General features: G+C 35.5%; 2 protein-coding genes across 3 annotated transcripts; one reads left to right on the plus strand and one right to left on the minus strand.

Annotated features, from left to right (window-relative positions):
* Positions 1 to 4,470: 4,470 nt before the first annotated feature.
* On the plus strand, positions 4,471 to 6,739 carry gadd45gip1 (growth arrest and DNA-damage-inducible, gamma interacting protein 1; the record flags this gene model as incomplete). The annotated part of the gene is made up of 2 exons (XM_084406020.1): positions 4,471 to 4,877; positions 6,299 to 6,739. The coding sequence occupies 2 exons, from the start codon at positions 4,471 to 4,473 to the stop codon at positions 6,588 to 6,590; spliced, it is 699 nt and encodes a 232-aa protein (XP_084262146.1). The 3' UTR covers positions 6,591 to 6,739.
* A 1,680-nt stretch (positions 6,740 to 8,419) lies between these two features.
* LOC311288545 (tetratricopeptide repeat protein 39A) lies at positions 8,420 to 23,107 on the minus strand. 2 transcript variants are annotated; one of them, XM_084406004.1, is made up of 18 exons: positions 22,801 to 23,107; positions 20,398 to 20,502; positions 19,073 to 19,204; positions 17,095 to 17,156; positions 16,807 to 16,874; positions 15,979 to 16,043; positions 15,402 to 15,501; positions 15,250 to 15,315; positions 15,032 to 15,140; positions 14,238 to 14,305; positions 13,784 to 13,843; positions 12,825 to 12,986; positions 10,894 to 10,985; positions 10,599 to 10,719; positions 10,401 to 10,512; positions 9,471 to 9,585; positions 9,265 to 9,381; positions 8,420 to 9,152 (listed from the first exon to the last, which is right to left on the minus strand). In XM_084406004.1, the coding sequence occupies exons 1-18, from the start codon at positions 22,833 to 22,835 to the stop codon at positions 9,041 to 9,043; spliced, it is 1,701 nt and encodes a 566-aa protein (XP_084262130.1). In that variant the 5' UTR covers positions 22,836 to 23,107; the 3' UTR covers positions 8,420 to 9,040. The 2 variants fall into 2 exon arrangements, with proteins under 2 accessions (XP_084262130.1, XP_084262131.1); XM_084406005.1 differs by having other exon boundaries at positions 8,620 to 9,152; positions 15,029 to 15,140; positions 22,801 to 23,010.
* Positions 23,108 to 24,435: the final 1,328 nt, after the last annotated feature.

Below are 24,435 nucleotides of genomic sequence, written 5' to 3' on the forward strand. Positions count from 1 at the left end.
AAAAACACAATTACGATAATAACAGCTTCGATGATGAGGTTCATGGGTTAACAAGCCATTGTGCTCTAAAAATCACAATGCTTGTCTTATTTTATTTATTTTTTTTGCCTGTTAAACAAAGCCAAAAGACACGGAAAATGTTTGAAAAGGAGCCAGAGTGAGTTATGACTAAGTTTCCCTAACTTTGCATCCCATTATTCTCTCGTCCGCCTCTAAAATGCGTTTTTCTGTCTCCCGCGGTGACAGGAACACATTATTAACGGGAGCTCAATGTGGTACATCCATTATTGAAAAGCTCCCCGCTGAACATGCTCCCCTCCTGAGGTGCTTTCACGTGTACTTCTTGCTTGGGTTCGTTCCCAGTTTAGTGAAGGGGAATCATTTAAACAATGACATGGAGACTTCCAGATCCGCCTGCAGGATGAGAACATGAGCAATGTCACACTCTGCATGTGCGTCGCTGATTATTTACTTCTTATGGAGCGGTCAAACATCTTGACAGTATATGGCTACAGTATGTTCAGAATGGCACACTACACTACCATACCATATATTGTGTGTGCACTACACAGATCTATGCACACAGATGCAGTTTACAGCCGCACACTGAAAGAGATCCTGTAGCTCAAAATGCAAAGTGCTCAACTTGACTTTCTAGCTCCAGAGGGATGAACGAGCCCGTCATATCAAGTCATTTTAACCACAAAACACCTACAAGACAAGTGCATATATTTAAGAGATTGAACAAATTCTAAACTATGGAAACCCATTTTTGCAAAAAAAACATGCTTTGGTAAATCATAATAATGAGATGAAATATCAAAATGATGACATACTAAGTCCAAATTATGACATGCTAAATCAAAATTATGACATATAGAAATTCCAAGTCCAAATTATGATTTGTGTCATTACTTCTTGCCATAATTTTGACATGCTATAATTTTGACTTAGTATGCTAAATGATTTCAACTTTTTATCTCATAACTTCAACATTTGTCATACTTATATGTACAAAACAATTTTGACTTTTTATGTCAAAATTATGATACTAGAGCATAACTTTTTTTATTATTATTATGTGGCAGACATAGCCTAATCAACAGCTTGTTGTGAGTGAAATGCAATGAAAGAGTTAGAAATATCTGGGTTACTAACCTTTTCTGTGTAAAGTTATATTACATTTTACAACAGTGTTGCCGCGCAACAAAATATGGACATTTGGTGCATCATTTTTCCATAGTTGGAAGCCTGTTTCCATCTCAAAGTAAAGGAGAAAGAAGATGATAACGATAATGATAAAGATGAAGATAAACAAACAGTTCTAAAAATCTTTCTAAATATAAAAGAATAGTGTGGTCCACAACTATAATGATAACGGCACAGAGAAACTATTCTGCTGAAATCACTTTCAGAACGCTTTTACACTGGCTGATGAACAATAAAAACATCAGAATCCATTCTGCTTTAAAAAGCTTGAAATTCACTGTGAACATTTGCTAATGTTAGTTAATAAAGATGTGAATAAATGCTGTAAGAATATATTGCTCATTGTTAGTTAATGTTAGCTAATGCATTATAATGTTTAATGATATCATTAAATGAATCATTAAATGATACCATTTCAGCTGCTCGCTCATGTACGCTAATAAATTGCTTGTATTTTTCCTCATTTGTATGCTGCATTGAATAAGCATCTGCTAAATAACTACATTTAAACGCAATCACTGAACAAAGCGTCACTACAATCAGAACCACATATGTATGGCACTTGAAATGTAAGTATTACAGGTCATCGCGCGCACATTAAAAGCATGAGAGATCATCATGTTTACTGAGATGACATCTGGAAATTCCCTTGGTTGTCCTCCAGTTATTGTGGGAATGGGAAACAGCAGTGAGGAGGAATAGAACCATCCCATAATGCAAGATCTCCATGAATTTCTCATGAGCTGGTTGGAAATGTGGTGGCCTGTAAATATTTAATCATAAGGCCATATGGATGATCTCTTTGGATGAACTCACTATCTATCTATCTATCTATCTATCTATCTATCTATCTATCTATCTATCTATCTATCTATCTATCTATCTATCTGTCCATCATCCATTCATCTATCATCCATCCATTCATCTTTACAATCTATCTATCTATCTATCTATCTATCTATCTATCTATCTATCTATCTATCTATCTATCTATCTGTCTATCTATCTGTCTGTCTATCTATCTATCATCATCCATCTATCCATCCGTCCATCATTTATCCATCTATCCGTCCTTCTGTCTGACTACCATCCATCCATCTATATGCCTTAGAAAAACACAGCTTATTATTACATCAATACTGATAAAATCCTGGCATTAATGCCAGCAGACCTGATTTTTTTCAGACGGCCGTGTCTTTAAAGCCTCTCAGTTGGCACGGATCACCGGTGTCTAAATTAAGCCCTGTGTCGCGCATGGCACACTGCGGACCCCTCTCAAACCCTCCTCAACCCCCCGCCATGGGAACTTTTGAGTTATAATGATGCGCTCGTCGCGACACAAAAGCTCTGACATCTGTCTCTCCAAGAGCCGCATTCTAAAGCTGCTTGTTTGTCCCATCTTTACATTTTTGAAAAGAAATCAAAACTAAAAGAAGAGTAGCGGAAAGAGAGGAGGGGTTTGTGATAGAGAGGGAGGGCTGGAGCATTTAAAACAAAGGCCTTTTTCTTCCTCCGAGTGTTTGCCGGTTAATAATCCAACCCTCCCATGCTGCGTTCCAGAAATTCAAAGCAGAGTTTCTGCTCATCTGCTCACTGAAGCTGGCATGGACCATTAATAAGAGCAGAAGTATAGACCACATGCAGCCCTACGGGTGAAAGACACATCTAAGCCCCCTTAAGACTCTTCAAACATGATAATTCATCCATTCATCACTAAATTATGTGACAGAAACTCTCAGTGTGTCTGTAAAATAAACTCGATCGTAGTATACAAAGCTTCACCTTCTAAACTTTCACTATCGCTTGATTTAACGGATTAAGATCACGGCGTTCAAATACACAATTAAAGTGGCTGATATTAATGTTAAATATTATTCAAGCAAAGTTGCTTTATCTGCTTATTTACATGTGGAAAATTATATTATATAGAATTAAATGATGAAGTCAGTACAAAAGGAAAATTAAAGATAAAGCATTATATATCATGTTTTGATCCATCTATTCATCCATCCAACTATCTATCTCATGTTTTCTCTGTTGTAGTTATTATATTATTTTTGTAAAAATGTCTGATTAACTTGCTAGTAATTCTTTGTGATAAAGTCAGTACAAAAGGAAAATTAAAGATAAAACATTATATCATGTTTTGATCAATTGACCTATCTATCTATCTGTCTGTCTCATGTTCTCTCTGTTGTACTTATATTCTTTTTGTACAAATTTCTATGATTAACTTGACAGTAATTCTTTGTAATTTGTGTTGTATTGTATGTTCTTCTTTCTTTAAAGTAATTCAATTAAATAAATATGCAATGTGGCCAATTTATGCAGCCAGAGATTTAAAATTGGCCATCATTTTTGTTTTCGAGTATTGTCCGGACTCTGGGATGAACAATACCAACGGGACCATATCCATTTAAGACCTTTATTTCCAACAATAGGATCCCACTGTGCCGCTAAACTACCGGAAAAGATTTAAGGGTCCAGCATTCAGGACACACAAAACCTCTGAGGATTGAAATAGCATTGTTAAAGGCCCCCTGAGGTGATGATTAAACTCCAAACGAAAATGATCAGGGAGGAGCGAGGGTGGAGAAAGAGAGATGACTCATCAGTCCCACAATACTGACACAAACTGCCCAACACTCAAGCGGAAAAACAACACATTTTCTCATTAAAGGGATAGTTCCCCAAAAATGAAAATTCTGTCATCATTTACTCGCCTTCAAGTTGTTCCAAACCTGTACGAGTTTCTCTCTTCTGCTGAACACAAAGAAATATATTTTTAAGAGTGCTGGTAACCAGAGAGTTGACAGTAGCCACTGACTATCACAATGTTTTTCCACACCATAGTGTGGAGAAAGAAAAAAAAATACTATGGAAGTCAATGGTGCCCAACAACTATTTGGTTTCAAACATTCTTCAAAATATCTTCCTTTGTGTTCAGCAGAAGAGAGAAACTCGTACAGGTTTGGAACAACTTGAGGGCGAGTAAATGATGACAGAATTTTCATTTTTGGGTGAACTATCCCTTTAACAGTACAGAGCTGCACAAACTGGACAGTGAGTTCACTAAGGGATGTTTCCAGCACCTTGTTGAATCTGTGCCACGAAGAATTAAAGCAGTTCTGAAGGCAAAAGTGGGTCCAACTAGCAAGGTGTACCTAATAAAGAGGCCGTCGAGTGAACATAATTTTCATTTGACACTTTTATTTACGCCAGCAGAGGGCGTAATGACGTCAGCACCACGCGTCCATTTTGATGACGTCAGAGGTCACCGGGTTGTCATCAAACATGGCGGCCTCCTTGCTGAGCAGGAGGACAGGCTTATTCTTTGGTGTCAGTAAATTAAACTCCTTTATACCGGCTGTAGTCCATCAGATCGCGAACTATAACCCAAGACCCCTCTGGTTGAATATAAAGAACCCTTATATACCGAATAAAGAGAGCGAGAAGACGCCCGACTGGCAGAAGACTGAGAAGTACGATCGCAGACTGTTCGGCCGCTATGGACGCGCGTCAGGGATTGACCCGGCCAAACTCTGGCCCTCTCACGCCCGGCTGGAGGAGCTGCTGGCCGAGGAGAGAGAGTGGCACCCTCCGCTCGAGGTGATGCTGGGAAACATCGCGGCCAGAGAGCAGGAGAAGGCGCAGAAGCGGATGGAGAGGTGAAGTGAATCTTGACTTGTTTCTCTATCGGATGTTTGCTGTCAACCGTATTCAACATATTCATTGATAAACGTGGAGGTGAGGTGAATCCGACTGTTGGGTGTATTCAACTAACTCCACATATTCATTGATAAACGTGGAGGTGAGGTGAATCCGACTGTTGGGTGTATTCAACTAACTCCACATATTCATTGATAAACGTGGAGGTGAGGTGAATCCGACTGTTGGGTGTATTCAACTAACTCCACATATTCATTGATAAACTGTTTAACCCCTAAATGAACATCGACTCACCTTTACGTTGTTACAAAACCGTTATGATTTGTGTTTCTAACAATGTCCGAGGTTCGGTTTCCACATGCATCGATGGAGGGAGACTGGAGCTTTCAAACTCCAAAACCTTAAAAGTTGGCTAATCATCTTACTATTTATTGTTGTGTGGCAGTGGACAAATATGATGCTGGTAAAAGTAATCCACATGATTTATCATCTATATTTCAAGTCTTCTGAGCCCGTTTATGATATAGATTTATGTGACGTACAGACCGAAATTGAAACCGTTATTCAGTGAGAAATTCCTTCAAACATTCAAATGTAACGGTTATGACGTCTCACGAGTTACGACGTCAAATGTTATTGGTTCCCCCGTGTGTCGTGTCTAATCGCATAAAAAAAAATATATATATATATATCTTTAATTGTTTTTACTTTTTCATAAGATGGAAACATTCTTATTCTTTATTTAATTTAAGATGAAATTTGTTGTCATTCGTCAGTTGTTCTTAAAGGGATAGTTCCCCCAAAAAATGAAAATTAGCCCATGATTTACTTTACTCACCCTCACGCTATACTAGGTGTATATGACTATCTTCTTTTCAGACGAACACAATCTGAGATATATTAAAAAATATCCTGGCTCTTCCAAACCTTATAATAGGACTGAATGGGGCGTGAAATTTTGATATTGAAACTGGTGTTTCTTATTTATTTTAATTAATTATCGTTATTATAAACACTGATTACTAGCACAAATACGTTTTATGGTTTACTGCACTTAGCTATTTTTCTAGTTATTTACCTGTAGCGTTTAATGAATCAGAAGTCGTACATTCATAGAAAATAGTTTACTTCCTCCTGTAAATAAATAACTAAATACTTAATACTTAAGTAAATAAATACTTATTTCTCCATTGTTTTTAATTTAAAATCATTTGTAATGCTTCATGGGGTCGTAGTTCTTTTCCTCACTAAAACTGTTATGTACAAACTTTTTTTGTTTCAAATATTAATTAGTTAAAATACTTACCCATATAATAGAAATCAGTTTCTTTGGAATACAAAAAGCTTCATTAAATTAATTTGGAAAAAGTAGAAGATCACGACCATTTGTTTTTACGCTGCTTTTTGCTTTTCCACACAGTGAGAAGACTATTGCTGCAAACATGGCCAAAATGCCCAAGATGATCGCAGACTGGAAAAAGCAGAAAAGGGAGGTAAAACAGAAGCAAAGAGAGGAGAAAATAAGGCGGGACAAACTGCTGGCCGAGGCGAGAGAGCGCTTTGGGTATGCGCTTGACCCCCGCAGCATCAAGTTCAAAGAGATGGTTGCTGAAATAGAGAAGGAGGAGAAGAAGAAGAGGAAACTTCTGAAACGCAGGAAGAGAGAGGAAGAGCAGGGCTTGCCCACAGCGACCGCTGAATCCAGCCAATAACCCTCACGGCCCAGAACAAGGACTTTCATACAGTGCTACTGTACTATATTGTAAAATTGGTTTCTTTGTACATGTCATTGTTATTATCGCACATTATTGTTTAATTAAAATCAGTCATACTTCAGAATAAACTGACTTGAGAAAATACACATGCATGTCTGACTGAAATACTGTGATATTCAAAGAGCTTCATTAATAAATTTGATAACATAATTCCTTGTTAAATTGAGAAGTTAAAAAGACAACAATTTAGCTTATGCATGAAAAACAAGGAAAACTGATTTATTCGTACCGTAACACATTGCATTTATTGCTAAATAATTGCATCGATTGTACGACTTCATTTACTTAAATATATGCATAAACACGCTATATCAGGGGTGGGCAAACTACGGCCCGCGGGCCACATACGGCCCGCTAGGCTGTTTAATCCGGCCCGTCGAGTATTTAAAAAAATGTCTTAAGATCGCATTCATTTTGCCTTTTTCTTGCAATACTTTGCTTTATATATATTGCGTTGCATATATTTGACAATCGGAATATCAGATATTTCATGCCATAGCTAACAAATGTAAAAAAGGAAAAATGACATAAAAGCAGATCATCATTCATTCAGCGCTGTTGTGGCTGCGGTGTGTCACGTAACAAGCTAGACGCGTCACCATGGAAACCAAACAGACCGCGGCATAGACTTGGTGCACGTTAATGTTTTTTTCCTTTTTTTGAAAACTCACAGAGAAAAAAATGTTTGGTAACCGCTTGCACACGTTTAGTTTTTCCTTTGATTTGTCTGCTATTTAGTTTGCCTACTCTGGATTTGTGGATGGATCCTCCTGACTGATTCCGTTAATCCGTTTACCGACCTTTATCGCCCGGCTTTCGACTACGCTCCCCTGTCTGCCATGTAGGCTACTGAACCCGGTTTTGTTCATTAAATGTTCTGATCTGCCTTTGCTTTTTATGTTTTATTTTATTATACTTAAAATAAATTTGTATATTCGTTTATTTCGTTTTTTTTCCCCACAAATGTATGACTTTTGGAAGTGCAAATTGATTGCCATGCAGTTTTAATAACGTTGAATTAACGTAACCTTCTGTCATTTTTACTCTTCTAAGTGTACACTTAGGTGTTTTGTTTCTAATTTATGGTTAGGCCCATTAAATAATAATAAGGATAAACAATATTTAAAAAGTATAGGCTATAATTATCGAACATCTGACTAATTAAAAATTAACCTCAAAACATAACATGCTAAATGGGGGATATCTAGCATAAAAAATGTATTGTCAGAATGTCGTCTCTCAGTTGTTGAATTTCGCGCAGACGTTGCCACAACGTAAATGTGTTTGCTCAGCCCGATGTCATGAAAGTGCGAATACCACGAATTGTATTTGTAGTTCTTATGAAACGCAGTTTTCGCGTGCATATGATACGCACTTAAAGGGATAGTTTTGACTTCCATAGTATTTTTTTTTTCCTACTATGGAAGTCAATGGGGTCCATCAACTGTTTGGTTACCGACATTTTTCAAAATATTTTCTTTTGTGTTCCGCAGAAAAAAGAAATTCATACAGGTTTGAAACAACTTGAGGGTCAGTAAATGATGACCGAATTTTCATTTTTGGGCGAACTATCCCTTTAATGGCGTGTAATAGGCACGCACTCCGCACCCCTAATCCTAACCAAGGGGTTTACAGTGTGCAGCATATGCACGCAAAAAAAAAAGATGAAATCGTGTTTCATAATCTGCTACTGGGCCGGCCCTCTGTCAAATTTTAAAACCCAGTGTGGCCCTTGAGCCGAAAAGTTTGCCCACCCCTGCGCTATATGCATAAATTCCAAAAATATTTTAATAGCATTAATAATAAACATTAACTACTAATAAAATATATTGCATGACAAAAAAAAATTAGCACAGTATTTGACAACTGAGTATTTACGATGCATGCTGAGGAACTATTTGATTATTATAAAAGTTCTTGATTCATTCAAGAAATGAATATAATATTCAATCCCACACGCAGCCTTACAATAATCAACATGTTTAATCATTAGAACTTAGTGTAAAATGGCTTTTTGACAAAACATTTTTTTTAAACCGTCAGTTTTCCAGCTATTTTCCCTTATTAAACCTGTACAGGACTTGAAAAAAATAATTTTTTTATATCTAATGCTCCCTAAGATGTACAATTTCACACAAAAGGAGCTTAAACCCTAGTTTACATTTGAAATATCCATTAATTATTTCTATTTACTAACTAAAATAAACATCAATTTGGCAAAGGATAAGCTGGAGAATGTACAAATGAGGTTTTTAAGTGTCTCCTATAATAACACTAGACAGTGCCACTGCATAAAAACCACACTGTGTCTTTGATCTTTCATATTCTCCCCATAAAGTGACCTGGTCATCAGAGAAGAGACGCTGTTGATTTAGGATCATCTTTCCTCAAAAAGACGTTATTTCATCTTGGTCATTGGTGTCAGCCTTAAGCTTGATCAGGGCTGCATGGACCCTGAACTGCGTACGAGACTCCATCGAGTACTCTTTGTAGTTATTCCTGACAGGAGAGACGATAATAATGTGACATTTCAGACTGGAGCAACAACAAACCAGTAAAAACGAGTATTCAGTGTGTGAACTGTATTGGTTTTGTCCTAGCCTGAACTCACTTGGCTTTCTGCAGTAGTTTGACGGCTTGCTCTTTCCTCCCCGTGTCTATGCACAAGAGACTCGTCTCCAGCAGAGCATTGGGAACCAGGTAATGATCAAACTTCAGCTTCTTTTCACTGTTAAAGACATAAAAACATCTCAAACTCCATCCTGGGACAGAACAAGCATTTCTGAAGGGAAACTGCATTAGTACAGGAGCACTGACCTGCTGTAAACCTGTCTGAAACAGTCCTCTGCGGCCTGCATCTGGCCTTGGTTCTTCAGACACAGGCCTTTCAGAAGCAGGATTAAACACGTGTCGTCCACACTGTACTCATTCTCTACGCATACAGAAAGAGTGAGTGTATAGGTAGGTTATATTAACAATATAGAACTACTGTATAAAAAGCAACTGTTTGATTACCAACGTTCCTCAAAATATCTTTGTGTTCAACAGAAGAAAGAAACTCATACAGGTTTAGAACAACATGAGGATGAGTAAATGATGACAGAATTTGTATTTTTGGGTGAACTTTCCCTTTAAGGCCTGCTATTGTCAAAAACAATATTCAAAAGGAAAATATATTTTCTCTGGTACTTCTGCGTTAAAGATGAAAAAGGTGTAAAATAACATGATTTTTAGCAGTTACTGGTATTTTAATTAAGAAAAAATATTGTATACTGTATGTATTGTATATATTGTATGTATACATTCATCTTGTAAATCATCTTGTGCCTCTTTTAGAATTGTACTTTTGGGGTTTTTTTGATTAAAAAATGAATCTATTATGAAATATCTAAACGTGAGGATAAATGGGTAATAAAATCAATCATTTGATTTTAAAAACAATTGACCATGCAATATTTAGCAATTGATTATATAGAAATGATGGAACATATGTTTTTAAATATATGATTTCGAATTCATATTTTTTTTTAATTTGTCTATAAATTGCTTTTTCTATCATCTATTGCTTTTTTTTTATCCACAGACTGCAATTACTTAATTTGAAACATGAGGCGTTAAAACTGAATCGGAAGGTTTCTTTTATATCTAGACATATTTTCTAAGAGTAATAGCAGAGAGTGATACTGCAAAGATTACAACTGATGTAATTTCTCATTGAACACACAGAGGGAATGTGTGCGTCATTACCCGGAGCCGCCTGTAGGGTGCGCTCCGCCTCTAACAGCGTCTCCATCATGCCCTCGGTGAGCTCAGGCTGTTTGCTGATCATGGAAAAGCCGTTCCACATGTACATCATCTCCTGAAATATGAAGCATAATAGTCAAGTATCAATATTGTCTTAGAAAACAAAGGGAAAAATGAAAGTGTACTGAATGTCACTCTTACAAGCACAGGAACAGGAAGTCTGATAGGATTGCTGGCTTTGTACCGTCTTGCTTTCCGAATGGCAAACTTCTCTGTGGGCGGAGATTTACCGGCTATCTTCTGTTTGTATGATGGTACCTGTCTGAGAGAGATTGGAAGTGAACAGGAAGTTAAAAAAGACTAATGTCTGTTTTGATACATATCATACTGTACCAAATTAACACAGATTCAATAAACCCACATACAGAAAGACTTTATTTTTTCATGAAAGCCTCATCTGCTAGTGTCTTGGCAATGCAATCGCATGTGTGTTTACCTAAAGAGATCCACCTCATTATCCCCGAACGGCCGGGACTCTGAGTCTGGAAGCATGCTGAGATAAGCCGCCTTCATGTACACGTACATGGCCTGAGAGAGAAGGAGAGAGACAAGCATAATAATCCTTCTGTACACTGGAAACACACTGTACGTAATCACAACCAGCCAGAGAACCAACCAGTCCAAACAAAAACCTGGCGAAGACATCGGCCCACAAAGCCAATTTACACAGCTTACACATGGCAGTTTGTCTAATCGCTGCGATATAACAAATGTAGCATAACTTTAATTATTTAGAAAAATAGAGTAAAATCCCAAGGCTTTACACCTGTACGGTTTTACTTCATGTTTCTGAAGAGGAAGCCTGTCTGCATGTAGACCAGAATTGTTGGCTAACGCTACTGTTGGCTCACCAACCGCTGAGAACATTACGACACTCGTTGAGAAACGTGTTATTTTGCACTTTGTTTTAAAATATATGCTTTTTAAAGAATATTTTGAGTTTTCTGACTTAGTGAATATGGAGATTTCAGTGAGTACAAGTATTCACACTCATGTAAATGGAAGAAATGTAAACCATCCTTAACTTCATTTCTTCATAGTTTTGTGAGACTCTAAGTAGAAAGTAGAAAAACTAAGAAGAAAGATAGAAAATTTCTGCTCCTCCATGTAAAAAATATTTACTATTTTAGTGCTGTTTGCTTTGCTAAATTCAAGATTTAATTCCATTTCAAATAAAATACTTTTTTGTAAGTAATATATGTGTCTTACGAGGTTGGTATGTTTCCTGTCTTGAGTTGTGTGTGTACTAATAAATAAATAAATAAATAAATAAATATATACATACATATACACATACATATATATATATGGAAATAGATGCCTATGTATGCATGTATGTATGTATATGGGAAAACATGGAGAGCAAAATGCATTTGCTTTCTAGTTTGTATGAAACAATTTAAACACGCTTTTTCCCACTATCAATAATATCAATTCATTTACATTCTGGGTGGAGGCCATTTTAAACATGTGACACAGAAATGTCTATACAGATCACACTTATACAATCATGACATGGGTGTTTCTCAGACAACCAAAAATGTAATGTAAATTAAATTAAATTCTAGATTTACACTAAAACATTATATTTCAGGTGATTAAATCATTCTCATTGGGCCTTAATCATGAAACACAACCAGAACATAATCTATGTGAACGCTTTGAATCAAATGTGATAATTTGCTAAATGAATATTTTGTCATCTTAATAATTTGAAAATTACAATTGAACGCTTAATTGTAATAAACTCAAAATCGCAATATGGCTCACTGCTATTATTAAATCGCAAAGGCAGCAATTTAATGAAATAAATGCCATGCGTGTTTCAGAGTGAAGCACGGCACTGTGTTTCTGTGTTCACTGGTGTGAGGGCGGGGCCACCTGTCACTCACATGAGATCCACCAATAGCAAACCACAACCATCCAATCAATTCCACATGAATAAAATCAAGCCCTGCCCAGCAGTTTTCTATCAAAATATAAGTTTGATATGTTTAACATTTTAAAATAAAGAAATTAAGGCAGCCATAAAAATTTGTGTTGTAATTTGACAGTTGTAATGTAAATTTTTTTTATAATTTTTCTTAAATTCTCCATTGTCTTTATTTTACGGTGAAATATTACAAAAGTAATATTTGTTATTTTGTTTTTATTTAGTACTTTTTATATAGTAGTAATAATAATAATAATAATAATAATAATAATTAATAATTAATAGTTAATAATTATTATTATTATTATCATAGCCATATTAACATATAATCTGAAAAATCGCAATTAAGACTTTCCACCCCAAATGTGCAGCTCTATTTGAAGTGTTATTTCCATATAAAATGCAGACTAGTTAGTTACACTCTTAGTTCTCACCTTAGACCAGCGGCTCTCCTGGCTGAGCAGGTCTGCGTAGAAGTACGCCATCTTCCAGTGCCTCTTAAAAGTGAAACACCACATCAACTCCCAGTAGCACATGTGATGAAACTGTTTCCAGACCTGCTGGGCCTTACAGCCATCCTCAAACAGCGCCACCGCCTGGATAAGCAGGGGTACAATAAGGTTAGTCAAAATTTCTTACAAAACATTAGTTTTGCATGCCCACCTCTCTCTGACCCTTGTTTTTTAAACCATAGATCAATTGTATTCCAACCACTCTGTAGTCTTTAAAAAAGGCTATGTTATGGCCTCTTCAAAGTCTTAATTTTGTTTTTGTGGTCTACTAGATTAGGCTTACATCCTTGTTCAAAAACACATTTTTCACATATTTTCCATTATTGCAGCACCTCTCTTCTCAGTCTGTCAGTAATGCTCTGTTTAGCGCCTGTCTCTATGAAGCTCCTCCTTCTGAGAAGCTCAGTGTGCTCTGATTGGTCGGCTGGATCAGTGTGTTGTGATTGGTCAACTATTTTGTCCCGCCCCTTACCATAACCATGAGTTTTAACACACTACTAACGCAAAACAACCAGGCCTCGTCCCTTAATTTTACGTATGCCTTGAGCGGGAATTATTTAAATGAGGAATGTTGTGACACTGAAAGAAACTCAAAGATTACAATAGAGGCGTTTCAGAGAGTTCAGAAACCGTGTTACTGATATAGAGATTAACTCCCTCTGGAGTGACTTTGTGCTTTGTAACTTTGCAGACGCTTTTCATGTTTAAACAGCAACATTACACATTCAAAAAAATTGAACATGTAAAAAATAAACATAATAGGTCATCTTTAAAATCATCAAAATAGAGAATAAAATGCTATGTGGTCAGACATGAAACTACTAATGTTTCAGAATTCACCATTTATGAATTCTGGTAAATGTTCCCCTCTTGTTTCTTACCTCATCAATGTTGCCCTTTATTTCTTCTGCCCGACCTGCAAAGAAAAGGAAAATCGCTCCCTGGAGAGATAATCAGAAAATGAGCTTCAATAAAAAGAGCCCACGTTAAGGCTCGGCCAGCATGGGTTTCTTTCCAGTTTGGGTTAGTATAGCAACTTGGCTACAGCTGTTAATGTGGACATTTAATTGGACAAACATCTGTATTCCCCTGAATAAAAATGAGTCGATCAATCATTTTGGGATGTTTTTCTAGAAGAGAAAGACTGCAAATGTTCAAATGTTCATATCTGTCAAGTGTGAATTTGTCAGCGAGTGTAGTGTAGTTTAGTAGTGAGTGACATGAACTAAATACCACAAAAGTCCAATTTTCATTTTAGAGGGTCTTTAAAGCAACTTATTAGAATTAAACCAAATCATTCACATGAACATATGAGCATGTGAAGCAGAAACATACCCGTGGGTATCGCAGGCGAAACGGCTTCAGTAGTCTCTCTGCCTCCTCCACCTCCCCCTCGCCAGTCCCTACGCAAAATATCACTCTATTAATAACAATAAAAATATCAAAGAATTCTATAATTTCAGTATATACACTAACGTTCAAAAGTTTGGGGTCATTAAGATTTTTTTATGTTTTTTTTAAAGACGTCTCATGTTTACCAAGGCTGCATTAATATGAGCAAAATTACAGTAAAAACAGTAATATTGAGAAATAATATTATGATTTCAAAAAAAAATTATATCTGAATATATTTAAACATTTTCAGCATCATTACTCCAGTCTTCAGTGTCGCATGATCCTTCAGAAATCATTCTAATATGATGATTTGATGCTCAAGAAACATTTCTGATTATTATCAATGTTGAAAACTGCTTCATATTTTTGTGGAAACTATGATACATTTTGTTTCAGGAATCTTTGATGAATAGAAAGTTCAGAAAAACAGCAATTATTACAATTATTTTGTAACATTACAAATGTATTTACTGTCATTTGTATTTATATTTATATTTATATATACATATATATATATATATATATATATAAATAAAATTTGAATATACATCTAAATATTTTATTATTTAAATTTTATTATATCCACCCATCTACCCAATTGTATACTAAATTATTGAAATGTACTATCCCAAATAGTAATTATAAATTATCCCTTAAAGTTGCACAATTGACTAAAGAAAAATTTCTGATTTATGTGGGTATCAAATGCATAATTCATCACAAATACATATTACCTAAAATAAAGGAAAGGAAGGTGTAGAAACAGAGCAGGAGGAGGGCGCACAGCATAGAGCGCAGGGTGTGAGAGGTGGCGCCGGTGTACAGCTGAGAGATGCCAAATTCCTACACACAAATTAAGACCATTAAGAAAAGAATTAACACATGAAGAATATAAGAGTGTCATTTTTTACTTAAATTCAAATCCGAGACATCTGAAGTAAAATTTCAAAACCTTATCTCCAGAGAAGCCTGCAAACTCTAGCAGCTTGAGTATCCGGGCAGGAAACAGTGAAAGAGTCTGTGTGAGAGTGAAGAACAGGAACACAATTGACAGTCTGGAGTTTATTCATAGGAACAGAGACGTAATATCACACACAAACATACCAAGTTGAAAGCCCCGATCCCAAAAGCGACTCCGCCCTCTAAGTGCTTTTGGTTTGGTCCTTTGAAAGTTGTATCTGACTGGACGAAGGCGTGCAGCTCCCTGCATGAAAATCATGAAGTCATACAGATTCGCTGAATAATTCAATTCAAGAGCATGATGTTGGTGCATGAATGGGAATCAACGATAGGTTGTTTCAATTGGTTTAAAGGGATGGTACACACAAAAATGAAAATTGTCATTTACTCACCCTCAAGTTGTTCCAAACCTGTATGAATTTCTTTGTTCTGTTGAACACAAAGGAAGAAATTTTGAAGAATGTTGGTAGCCATTGACTTCCATAGTAGGAAAAAAAATACTATGGAAGTCAATGGTGCCCAAAACTGTTTGGTTACAAACATTCTTCAAAATATCTTCATTTGTGTCCAGCAGAAGAAAGAAATTTATACTTGTAATAATACAACTTGAGGGTGAGTAAATGATGACAGAATTTACATTTTTTTGGGTGAACTATCCCTTTAAAAGGTGCATGTGTCTCAATGGCACAAGATTTCTTTCACTTACTTGCTCAAGACTTACTTGTATATGAGGTAACTGTTCCGTACTTTGATTCCTCCTTTAATAAAACCCACCATATTCTCATCCTGTCAACAAACAGAGAGAGAATGAGAGATCAGGTGCAAATTTGAGCTCTGCACTCTTTCAAAAAGGTTCAATTGGGTTGATGTATGACCACACGGTTCTAGAATCAGTTTAAAGGAACCCTTTCTGCCAAAAAGTATCTATATTAGATTAAATGTTTTAAATGATTGCATGATAGAGTGGTGCAGAGATTATGTATTTCTGTAGGCCAAACCCCAGAAACGAGTTAGCATTGTAGCAAATCTGGTTCCATCGTCCCCAAGTCAATGTTTTTTTTTTTTTAATGGGACTTTGGTTAAACGCCTGAAATAAGGTCTGTGGTGAACACAAGCTCAAGATATTTAGGTTTTATTCTACAACATAAAACACACCAGAAATACGCCACTCGTGATTTTTTAAAGCTGTTATGCGTCTTGAAAAAGTGTCTAAATGTGACTACAGAGGTTGTCGGGACATTAGAGCATGTTTAATTCATAAAATACAATTTTGATTAAAAATAAATTAAATTAAAACTAAATGCATAAAATGCTACCATGATCATGGAACCCCTAAAATGTTCTATATATGAGGAGCCTGCAAGAACCCTTTAAATATCTATATAGAAACTTTTCTTCAAAAAGTGTGGAGTAAGATGGAGTGAAAAGTGGCCCTAACTAGGGGTTCAATTACGATACAGGCGTCTCACACATAGTTTAAACAAAACACCTGAGATTGTCTGTGTGTGAGAGATTGTGTTAAAGAGCTCTGTCTTGAAATGTGTCAAACCTGTAAGAAGGTGAGAGCGGCTCTGTGTAGTAAACACTCGGCGTAACACACTTCAGCATGGAGATGCTCTATAAAACAACAAATTAAAATTATTCCGAGCTTGTTTGTGAAATATTTCATCTTAAAATGGTCATTAAATTTCACCTTATATAAAATGTTAACTGTCAGTTTAACACTAGCCTAAAATTCTTCAAAATGAATGCTGTGCCACATAATAGGTTTGCTTGAGTCTCATTTCTCCTGTAATAATCATGCGAGATGGATATTTCTGGGAAGAGAAAGAGGCACCTTCTGTGAGATCATCATCATTCGCTCCTCGACGACTCAGACTGCCAGACTTCCTACGGAACCTGAGAGAGAACAGCAAGAAGTCAAGATATATGTGAACAAACACACAATGATAATGTCTAACATACTTTTTTACAACCACACTTGACCTGACTAACATCAGCCAAAAGCACTTACTTGTGGAAGATGAGGGGGAAATTATTAATTCAAAAACAAACATGTAAATACATGCACTACCATTTAAAAGGTTTTTTTTAAAGAAGTTAATTCTTTCATTCAGCAAGGATACATTAAATTGATCAAAAGTGACAGTAAAAGAAATTGATAATGTTATTTCAATTTCAAATAAATGCTGTTCTTATGAACTTTCTATTTCTCAAAGAAAAAAAATTTATCACAGTTTCCACCAAAATATGAAGCAGCACAACTGTTTTCAACACTGATAATCATAACATTATTTCTTGAGCAGCAAATCAGCATATTAGAATGATTTCCGAAGAATCATGTGACACTGAAGACTAAATTACATTTTAAAAATATTAAAATAGTAAACCGTTTTTTTTTTATTGTAATATTTCACAATAGTACAGTTTTTACTTCTTTAAAAAGCATTACAAAAGCTAGTATTGTAGCTTTTCAAATTGACAAATAAGCACAAATATTTAAAAATGTAAATAGATATTGATTTTTTTTATCAAATACATTTTTATAACTAAATAAATAGTAATTTTTTATGGACGCATGTTTACGCCACTGAGAAAAAAAAAGAAAAAAAAAGGTAATTACAACTTTTCATCTCACAATCCTGACTTTTTTTTCTCAGAATTGCGAGTTATAAAGTCAGAATTGCGTGATATAAACCTGCAATTTAGTGTTTTTCTCAGAATAATGAGTTTATAACTCTCAGTTCTGACTGCATGACACTCAATTGTGAGAAAAAAAAGTCAGAATTACGAGAAAAAAAAGTCTGAATTGTGAGATATAAACTCGCAATTGCGAGAAACAAATTCAGAATGGCGACTTCATATCGACTGTATTTCTCGCAAATGAGAATTTATACCTCGCAATTCTGACTTTTTCCTCACAATTCTAACTTTTCCCCCCGCAATTGCTAGTTTATACTTTGCAAATCCGAGGAAAAAAAAAAGTCAGAATTGTGGAGAAAAATAATAATAATATTCGCAATTATCTTTTAAATTGTTTTACTCTGTGGCAGAAACTAGCTTCCATAAATTTCCAATGATTTTAGCATATGAAATAAAATTGTATATGCTAATTGCTCAATTAATTTGCCAACTGACTTAAAACATGTTACTGAACATTGGATATTCATCTTTAACTAAACATTTAATATTAGTTGTATAATTTGAAATATGTCTATATATTTGTCAATTTGTAAACTGAGTTATGCATTTACACTTATTTTAAAATGAAGTTCTTTTAGGAGGTTCTCTTAGAATTTTAATCTGAGCAACGAACATAAGTATATACTTCAGCACAAACTAACATCACTCTCCCAAGAGCCTGTATGGAGGAAATCACAGACGGATCTTCCTTTGTGACGCACTCCTTTTTAAGCAAACCGAAAGTGAGCTGATGTGTGACCATTGCTACACCCACATCGCTCATCTGGATTAATGCTGCATGGTAACATGGTGTGTGTGTGTGTGTGTGTGTGTGTGTGTGTGTGTGTGTGTGTGTGTGTGTGTGTGTGTGTAAGGAAACATAGGCCTGTGCATCTCTTCTACTCCATTTAATCTATGTTATTCAAGGCCAATAAAAGTCCTCATTAGACATGACCAGCTGCCTGTCATTTAAAGCCACACCGTTATATCTCTATGCAAATACAAGCAAATGTAAACGCTGCAGAACTGGGTCAGCTGGCATGGAAATAACCCCATTTGCCTAAAAGTTATAAGGTCAGAGGAAAAGTCTCTCCATGACAGGAACGAATGCATTGTTTTGGCTCTCCTTCTACCTCTGGCACACCTCCTGAGCTCTCTTCATGGTGTTCCCAGCATGCACTATGTCGTCGTGTTGGAAGGTCATCATGGCCTGCATCTCTAATACCGTGGCATAGATCAGAGCGTGATACATGCTCTCTTTAGACCTGGAATACAACACAACACATGCTTTTACACTCGCAATGTGAGATCACACTTCACAACCTGAGAAGGATAATGCCTTATACTTTCTCCATGCAAGAATGTGAACAAAACCAGCTACATAAACTCGATTTCACATGACGTCTCGCATGGAGAAAGCATTTTAGCAATCCAAATAAAAATATAGATCTTTAAAACACAGACCAGCCAGAAACTGTCCTAGCATACTAATAAAAAATGTTTTTATAGCCTGAAACCATGTAGGACCTGCATTATAAAAAAAAGGATGGTTGGAGCCACTTAAAGGGATAGTTCACCCAAAAATGATAATTCTGTCATCATTTACATCGTTTAAAAGATATTTTGAAGAATGTTGTTAACCAGACATTTGATGGACCCCATTGACTTCCACAGTAAAGTCCTCCTATGGAAGTCAATGGTGGCCCAAAAGCGGCCTTGTGCTCAGCAGAACAAAACTGTTAAGTGTTCAGCTCACTTACGTACATTTTTTTTTAAAGTAAAACCGTTGCCTTAAAATTATTAAGTTAATAAACTTAATGCTTAACAGAAAAATTAAGTAATGTGAACTTGACAATTCCACGTTACTTTAAAAAAAAAAAATTATTAAGCATGAAGTTTATTTACTTAATTTAAGGCAACGGGTTTCCTCAAATTTTTTAAGTTAAGTCAACTGATCACTTTTTACAGTGAAAGAAATGTGAAATGTTTTACAGTGAAAGAAATGTATACAGGTTTGGGACAACTTGAGGGCGAGTAAATTACGACTTTTCATTTTTGGGTGAACTATCCCTTTAAGCATGTGGTTTCCTTCCCAGCGTCTTTCGGCTATACATTAATGAGAACGAGAGCGCTCTGTGTGCGGGACTATTGTCAGGAGTGAGGGTGTGTGATCTTTAGGTAAACATCCTGGAGAAGGGAGGGAGCCTGACGCAATTCTCTATTACAACTGGAATAAAGCATGCTATCTTGAGATGACATCTACACTTAAACAAGTACACAGGGGAGCACATTTAATGCAGCAAATGGCTAAATTTGCTGGTCCATCTGACAAGAAAAACCCATTGCAACATGGGCTTGGTAGATACCACACCTTTACTAAACACCTCGCCTGCTCAATATACAGATACTGGAGGGGTGGAGAAATGGAGGGAGAGAAAGACAATAAGACTTCTCTCACCGTGGCCGTAGTTTCTCCAAACTCTCATTAAAGTGGTTGTTGAGGAACAGATCCAAGGCCTCCATGCATTCATCAAGACAGGCCTGTAGGGAAAACTGTCTGGAGCTGATGACACACACACACACACACACACACACACACACACACACACACACACACAATGAGTACATGACATAGACTTAATTTGCTTTTCTAATAAGCTAATTCTAATGACCACAGATTAGTAGTTTATATGGATTTTAAAACCATTATCTAATGTACATACTGTCCAATGACCAATATAATTTATGATGTTATATAATATAATGATAGCAAAGAGACATTCACACAATGTCTGAATTTATTTATTCATTTTTAAGGATCTGTCAATTGATAATTTTCCTAGAAACTATTTCTATATATTAACAATGCTTTAAAATAAATAAACAATTACACTATATATACATTTTTATATAAATTATTTATTTCTATTTGTATGTAATTGTTTTTTTATTTTAAAGCTTTGTCAATCGATAATTTTCCCAGAAACTGATTTAAAATTTTTTGTGTGGGGCAATTATCTATTTACTATTAAAATGAATAAAAAAAAACAAAAAAAAACAGTACCAGTCAAAAGTTTGGAAATATTACTATTTTTAATGTTTTTGAAAGTGATAAAAAAAAAATAAAAGAAAAATAATAATAATAATATTGGGAAATATTATTACAATTTAAAATAATATTGTTTTCTATTTGAATATATTTTAAAATATAATTTATTCCTGTGAATATTCAGCATCATTACTCCAGTCTTCAGTGTCACATGATCCTTCAGAAATCATTCTGATATGACGGAAACAGTTGTCCTGCTTAATATTTTTGGGATATTTACTTAATTTTTTTTTTTTTTTTTTTTTTCAGGATTCTTTGATGAATAAAAAGTTTTAAAAGATAAGCATAAGTTAATCATTTTTTTTTAAATAGAAATCTTTAGTAACATAATACACTACCGTTCAAAAGTTTGGGGTCAGTCATTTTTTTAAAGAAATTAATACTTATATTTAGCAAGGATGTGTTAAATTGGTTTAAAAAAGTGACAGTAAAGATTTATATTGTTAGAAAAGATTTCTATTTTGAATAAATGCTGTTCTTTTTAACGTTTTATTCATCAATGAATCCTGAAAAAAGTATCACAGGTTTTAAAAAATATGAAGCAGCACAACTATTTCCAACATTGATAATAAATCATCATATTAGAATGATTTCTGAAGGATCATGTGACACTGAAGACTGGAGTAATGATGCTGAAAATACAGCTTTGATCACAGGAATAATATATTAATATAAAATAAATTCAGCCTTGGTGAGCAGTAGAGACTTCTTTCAAAAAAAAAATAAAAATAAAAAAATAAAAAACCTGTAGATACAGTATACACATTTTTGTGAATCATTTTGCAGATGGTGAAGGCCCTGAAATTTCCCAGAAATAAAACGGTCACATTAATCTAACTTCTGCCAGCGGACAATTTTGCTCCAAATCTCCCAAAGTCACGTAAACCCACTTGGTGAAATGACATTTAATAAATACTAAGACACAACTCAGACGTGTCATCAGCGCCCTTTATCAATTATGAACGCTATGCAGAGTTCTTCAGCGCCTGACCATTGAAGATATATTTAACAGGACTAATTAATGTCAACTGGATGATCCTGTTTTTAGAGGCTCATTTAAATTAAAAAGCAGATATACATTCATGGAAATGCACTTGTGAGAAATATGGGTCTCCAACACCTTTTTTGCATATGAAATGTATAAACCAATCAGCATACATTTGCTTAAATCCTGCAAAAACAACTGGTGTAAAGCAATTGCATGACTTCACAAGTCATTTAAAGGTATCTCTAACCTTTAACTCTCTCAGCTGCAATGACTCATGTACAAACACACACATGCACCGCAGAATATGGCTCACACACTGTGTCACTCAGTCAAGGTGTCTGGTGTTTGCTCTGAGTACACATGAAGGGCTTGGACAGCCAGCGCCTTTGGATAAGAACATGAACAAGCCACACTGAACTGTGAGAAACTTTACCATTCTTGCGTGTAAAACATCTAGACTTGCCTATGGAAACCTTTCAAAAGCATTCTTTACAGGGACAGCATTTCATTCTCACACTGAGAACATGAGCTGAGCTCAAACTCTATTGCAAAACAAGGAAGGAAGAGATGTGAAAATTTGGCATGAAGAAAAAAAACAAAAAAAAAACTGCCAAACCTAAACACAGACACACTGAATCAGCCATTTAGTGACTTCAGGAACCACAAAGCAGCAGCAACGGTTTCAGTTTAGCTTAGTAGAAACTTGACATGTACAGCATTGATGATGCGTTTCTTTAGTTTTAAAGTAACAGAAACAAACTCACTTTTCAGTGCCAGGTGCATTTTTCCCACTGGACATGATGAAGTGTTTCGTCTTGTTTGCTGTCCTCCTCTGGGCCTTGTGGCCACACAAACACCTGTTTCGAGGTCTCAGACTCCCTGTGAAGAGCTTTCCTTCTGGTCTCCAGCTCACTGAGCATGAAGGTGATGCATTGATGAGGAGAGGTTTCGGACTCGAGCTGGCAGGGAATATGGATCAGTATTCGGCTCGATTGGCAGAAGTGGTGGGGGTGTGTGTGTGTGTGTGTGTGTGTTATGTGATGTGAGAATACACACATCTCTCTCGAGTCGACTCCTCCTCGGAGCTCACCGCAGGTTAAATGGCAGGAGATCAGTGTGAATGGGACAGAAGTTCGCAGCGCCATCTAGCGGTGGGGTGAAGGACGTGCATGTGGCACGACGCACCAAACAATATATAATTGCTGTTTCTTTGTAATTATTCGAAATATTTACTAGCAATTTTTGAGTGAAAATTGTTCAGATATTTAATTACTTGCCCTACCAGAACATTTGTTGAATGTTTTTGAACATATGACACCAACATTTTAGATTCACAAATCTCCGTTCCAATTCACGATAACAGCAAAAACGAATACTAGCCTAACTAATATAAAGTTCAAACAATAAAAACAAGTAAACAGTCAATAATACAATAATAAAGAGTAAACACATTGCAAGCAACATCACATAAATAACAGAGAACAAAGATACAAATTAAACAAACAGTGCTTTACAGTGCTTGTGAAAACTGTGGGAAGTAGGCTAAAAATACACAGATACCTATTAAAGCTAATTAAGAGCATTGAGTTATTCTCTCTTATTTATTTATTTATTTATTTATTTAATTATTTATTTATTTATTTATTTATTTATTTATTTTATTTAAACGTATTGGAAACGTAGGCCTTAATGAGGCTGCTGTCACTTTAAGATCTAATGCACAGCACAGATTCGTTATATTAACACACATTCAATATTTTCTTAACTGTTTATGTTTACTTCAGACTGTCCAGTTTGACATAACTCTGTGTGTATTTGCTCAAGAAGATGGGAAAGAGAACTCAATTGTTTACTCGCGTATGCTGATTTTATGGATTTACCATTTTAAAATTGCAAAGTGAAAAGATAAAAAACAAACAAACGAACAAACAAATAAGACTATGTATAAACAGAGGGAACAATAACATAAAAAACATTTAAAGATACACAATTAAATAAAAATGAAAATAAATTATTCTCAGATATGTTGTACCCCCGATTCCAATCATTTAATCACCACCAGTTTTATGTGGGCCTATATAAAAATGACCTACAATAAAAATAATTCAAATGTATTATCATCATCTTTAGGATAATCAATGACACCAAAAAGTAGATATATTTTTTCCAAAACAATGATTATGGAATGTTTTCCTGAATATCTTTCTGTACACCACCTTTCTGTACACCACGTCATGCATCGAGCTGTCAGTCATTTTGCGGTATCACAACTTTATAACACTAGAGAGCAGCAGAGTCCTATGAGACATGAAGCTGTTCTTTACTCCAGTAGAGGGCGATAGTAGGAATAGAATTAGAGCTCTTTGTAGCCTAGTCAGAAAACGAAACAAGATTATGAC

This window comes from Rutilus rutilus (genome assembly GCF_951802725.1).
Source record: "Rutilus rutilus genome assembly, chromosome: 1".
Taxonomy (NCBI): Eukaryota; Metazoa; Chordata; class Actinopteri; order Cypriniformes; family Leuciscidae; genus Rutilus; species Rutilus rutilus.

Coding starts and splice junctions, on each gene's coding strand:
- LOC311288545 (XM_084406005.1), bottom strand. CDS start 22,835: ATGTCCAGTGGGAAAAATGCACCTGGCACTGAAAA. Junction 20,503..22,800: donor AATGCACCTGGCACTGAAAA/GTGAGTTTGTTT, acceptor GTGTGTCATCAG/CTCCAGACAGTTTTCCCTAC. Junction 9,382..9,470: donor TTCAGACAGGTTTACAGCAG/GTCAGTGCTCCT, acceptor TGTCTTTAACAG/TGAAAAGAAGCTGAAGTTTG.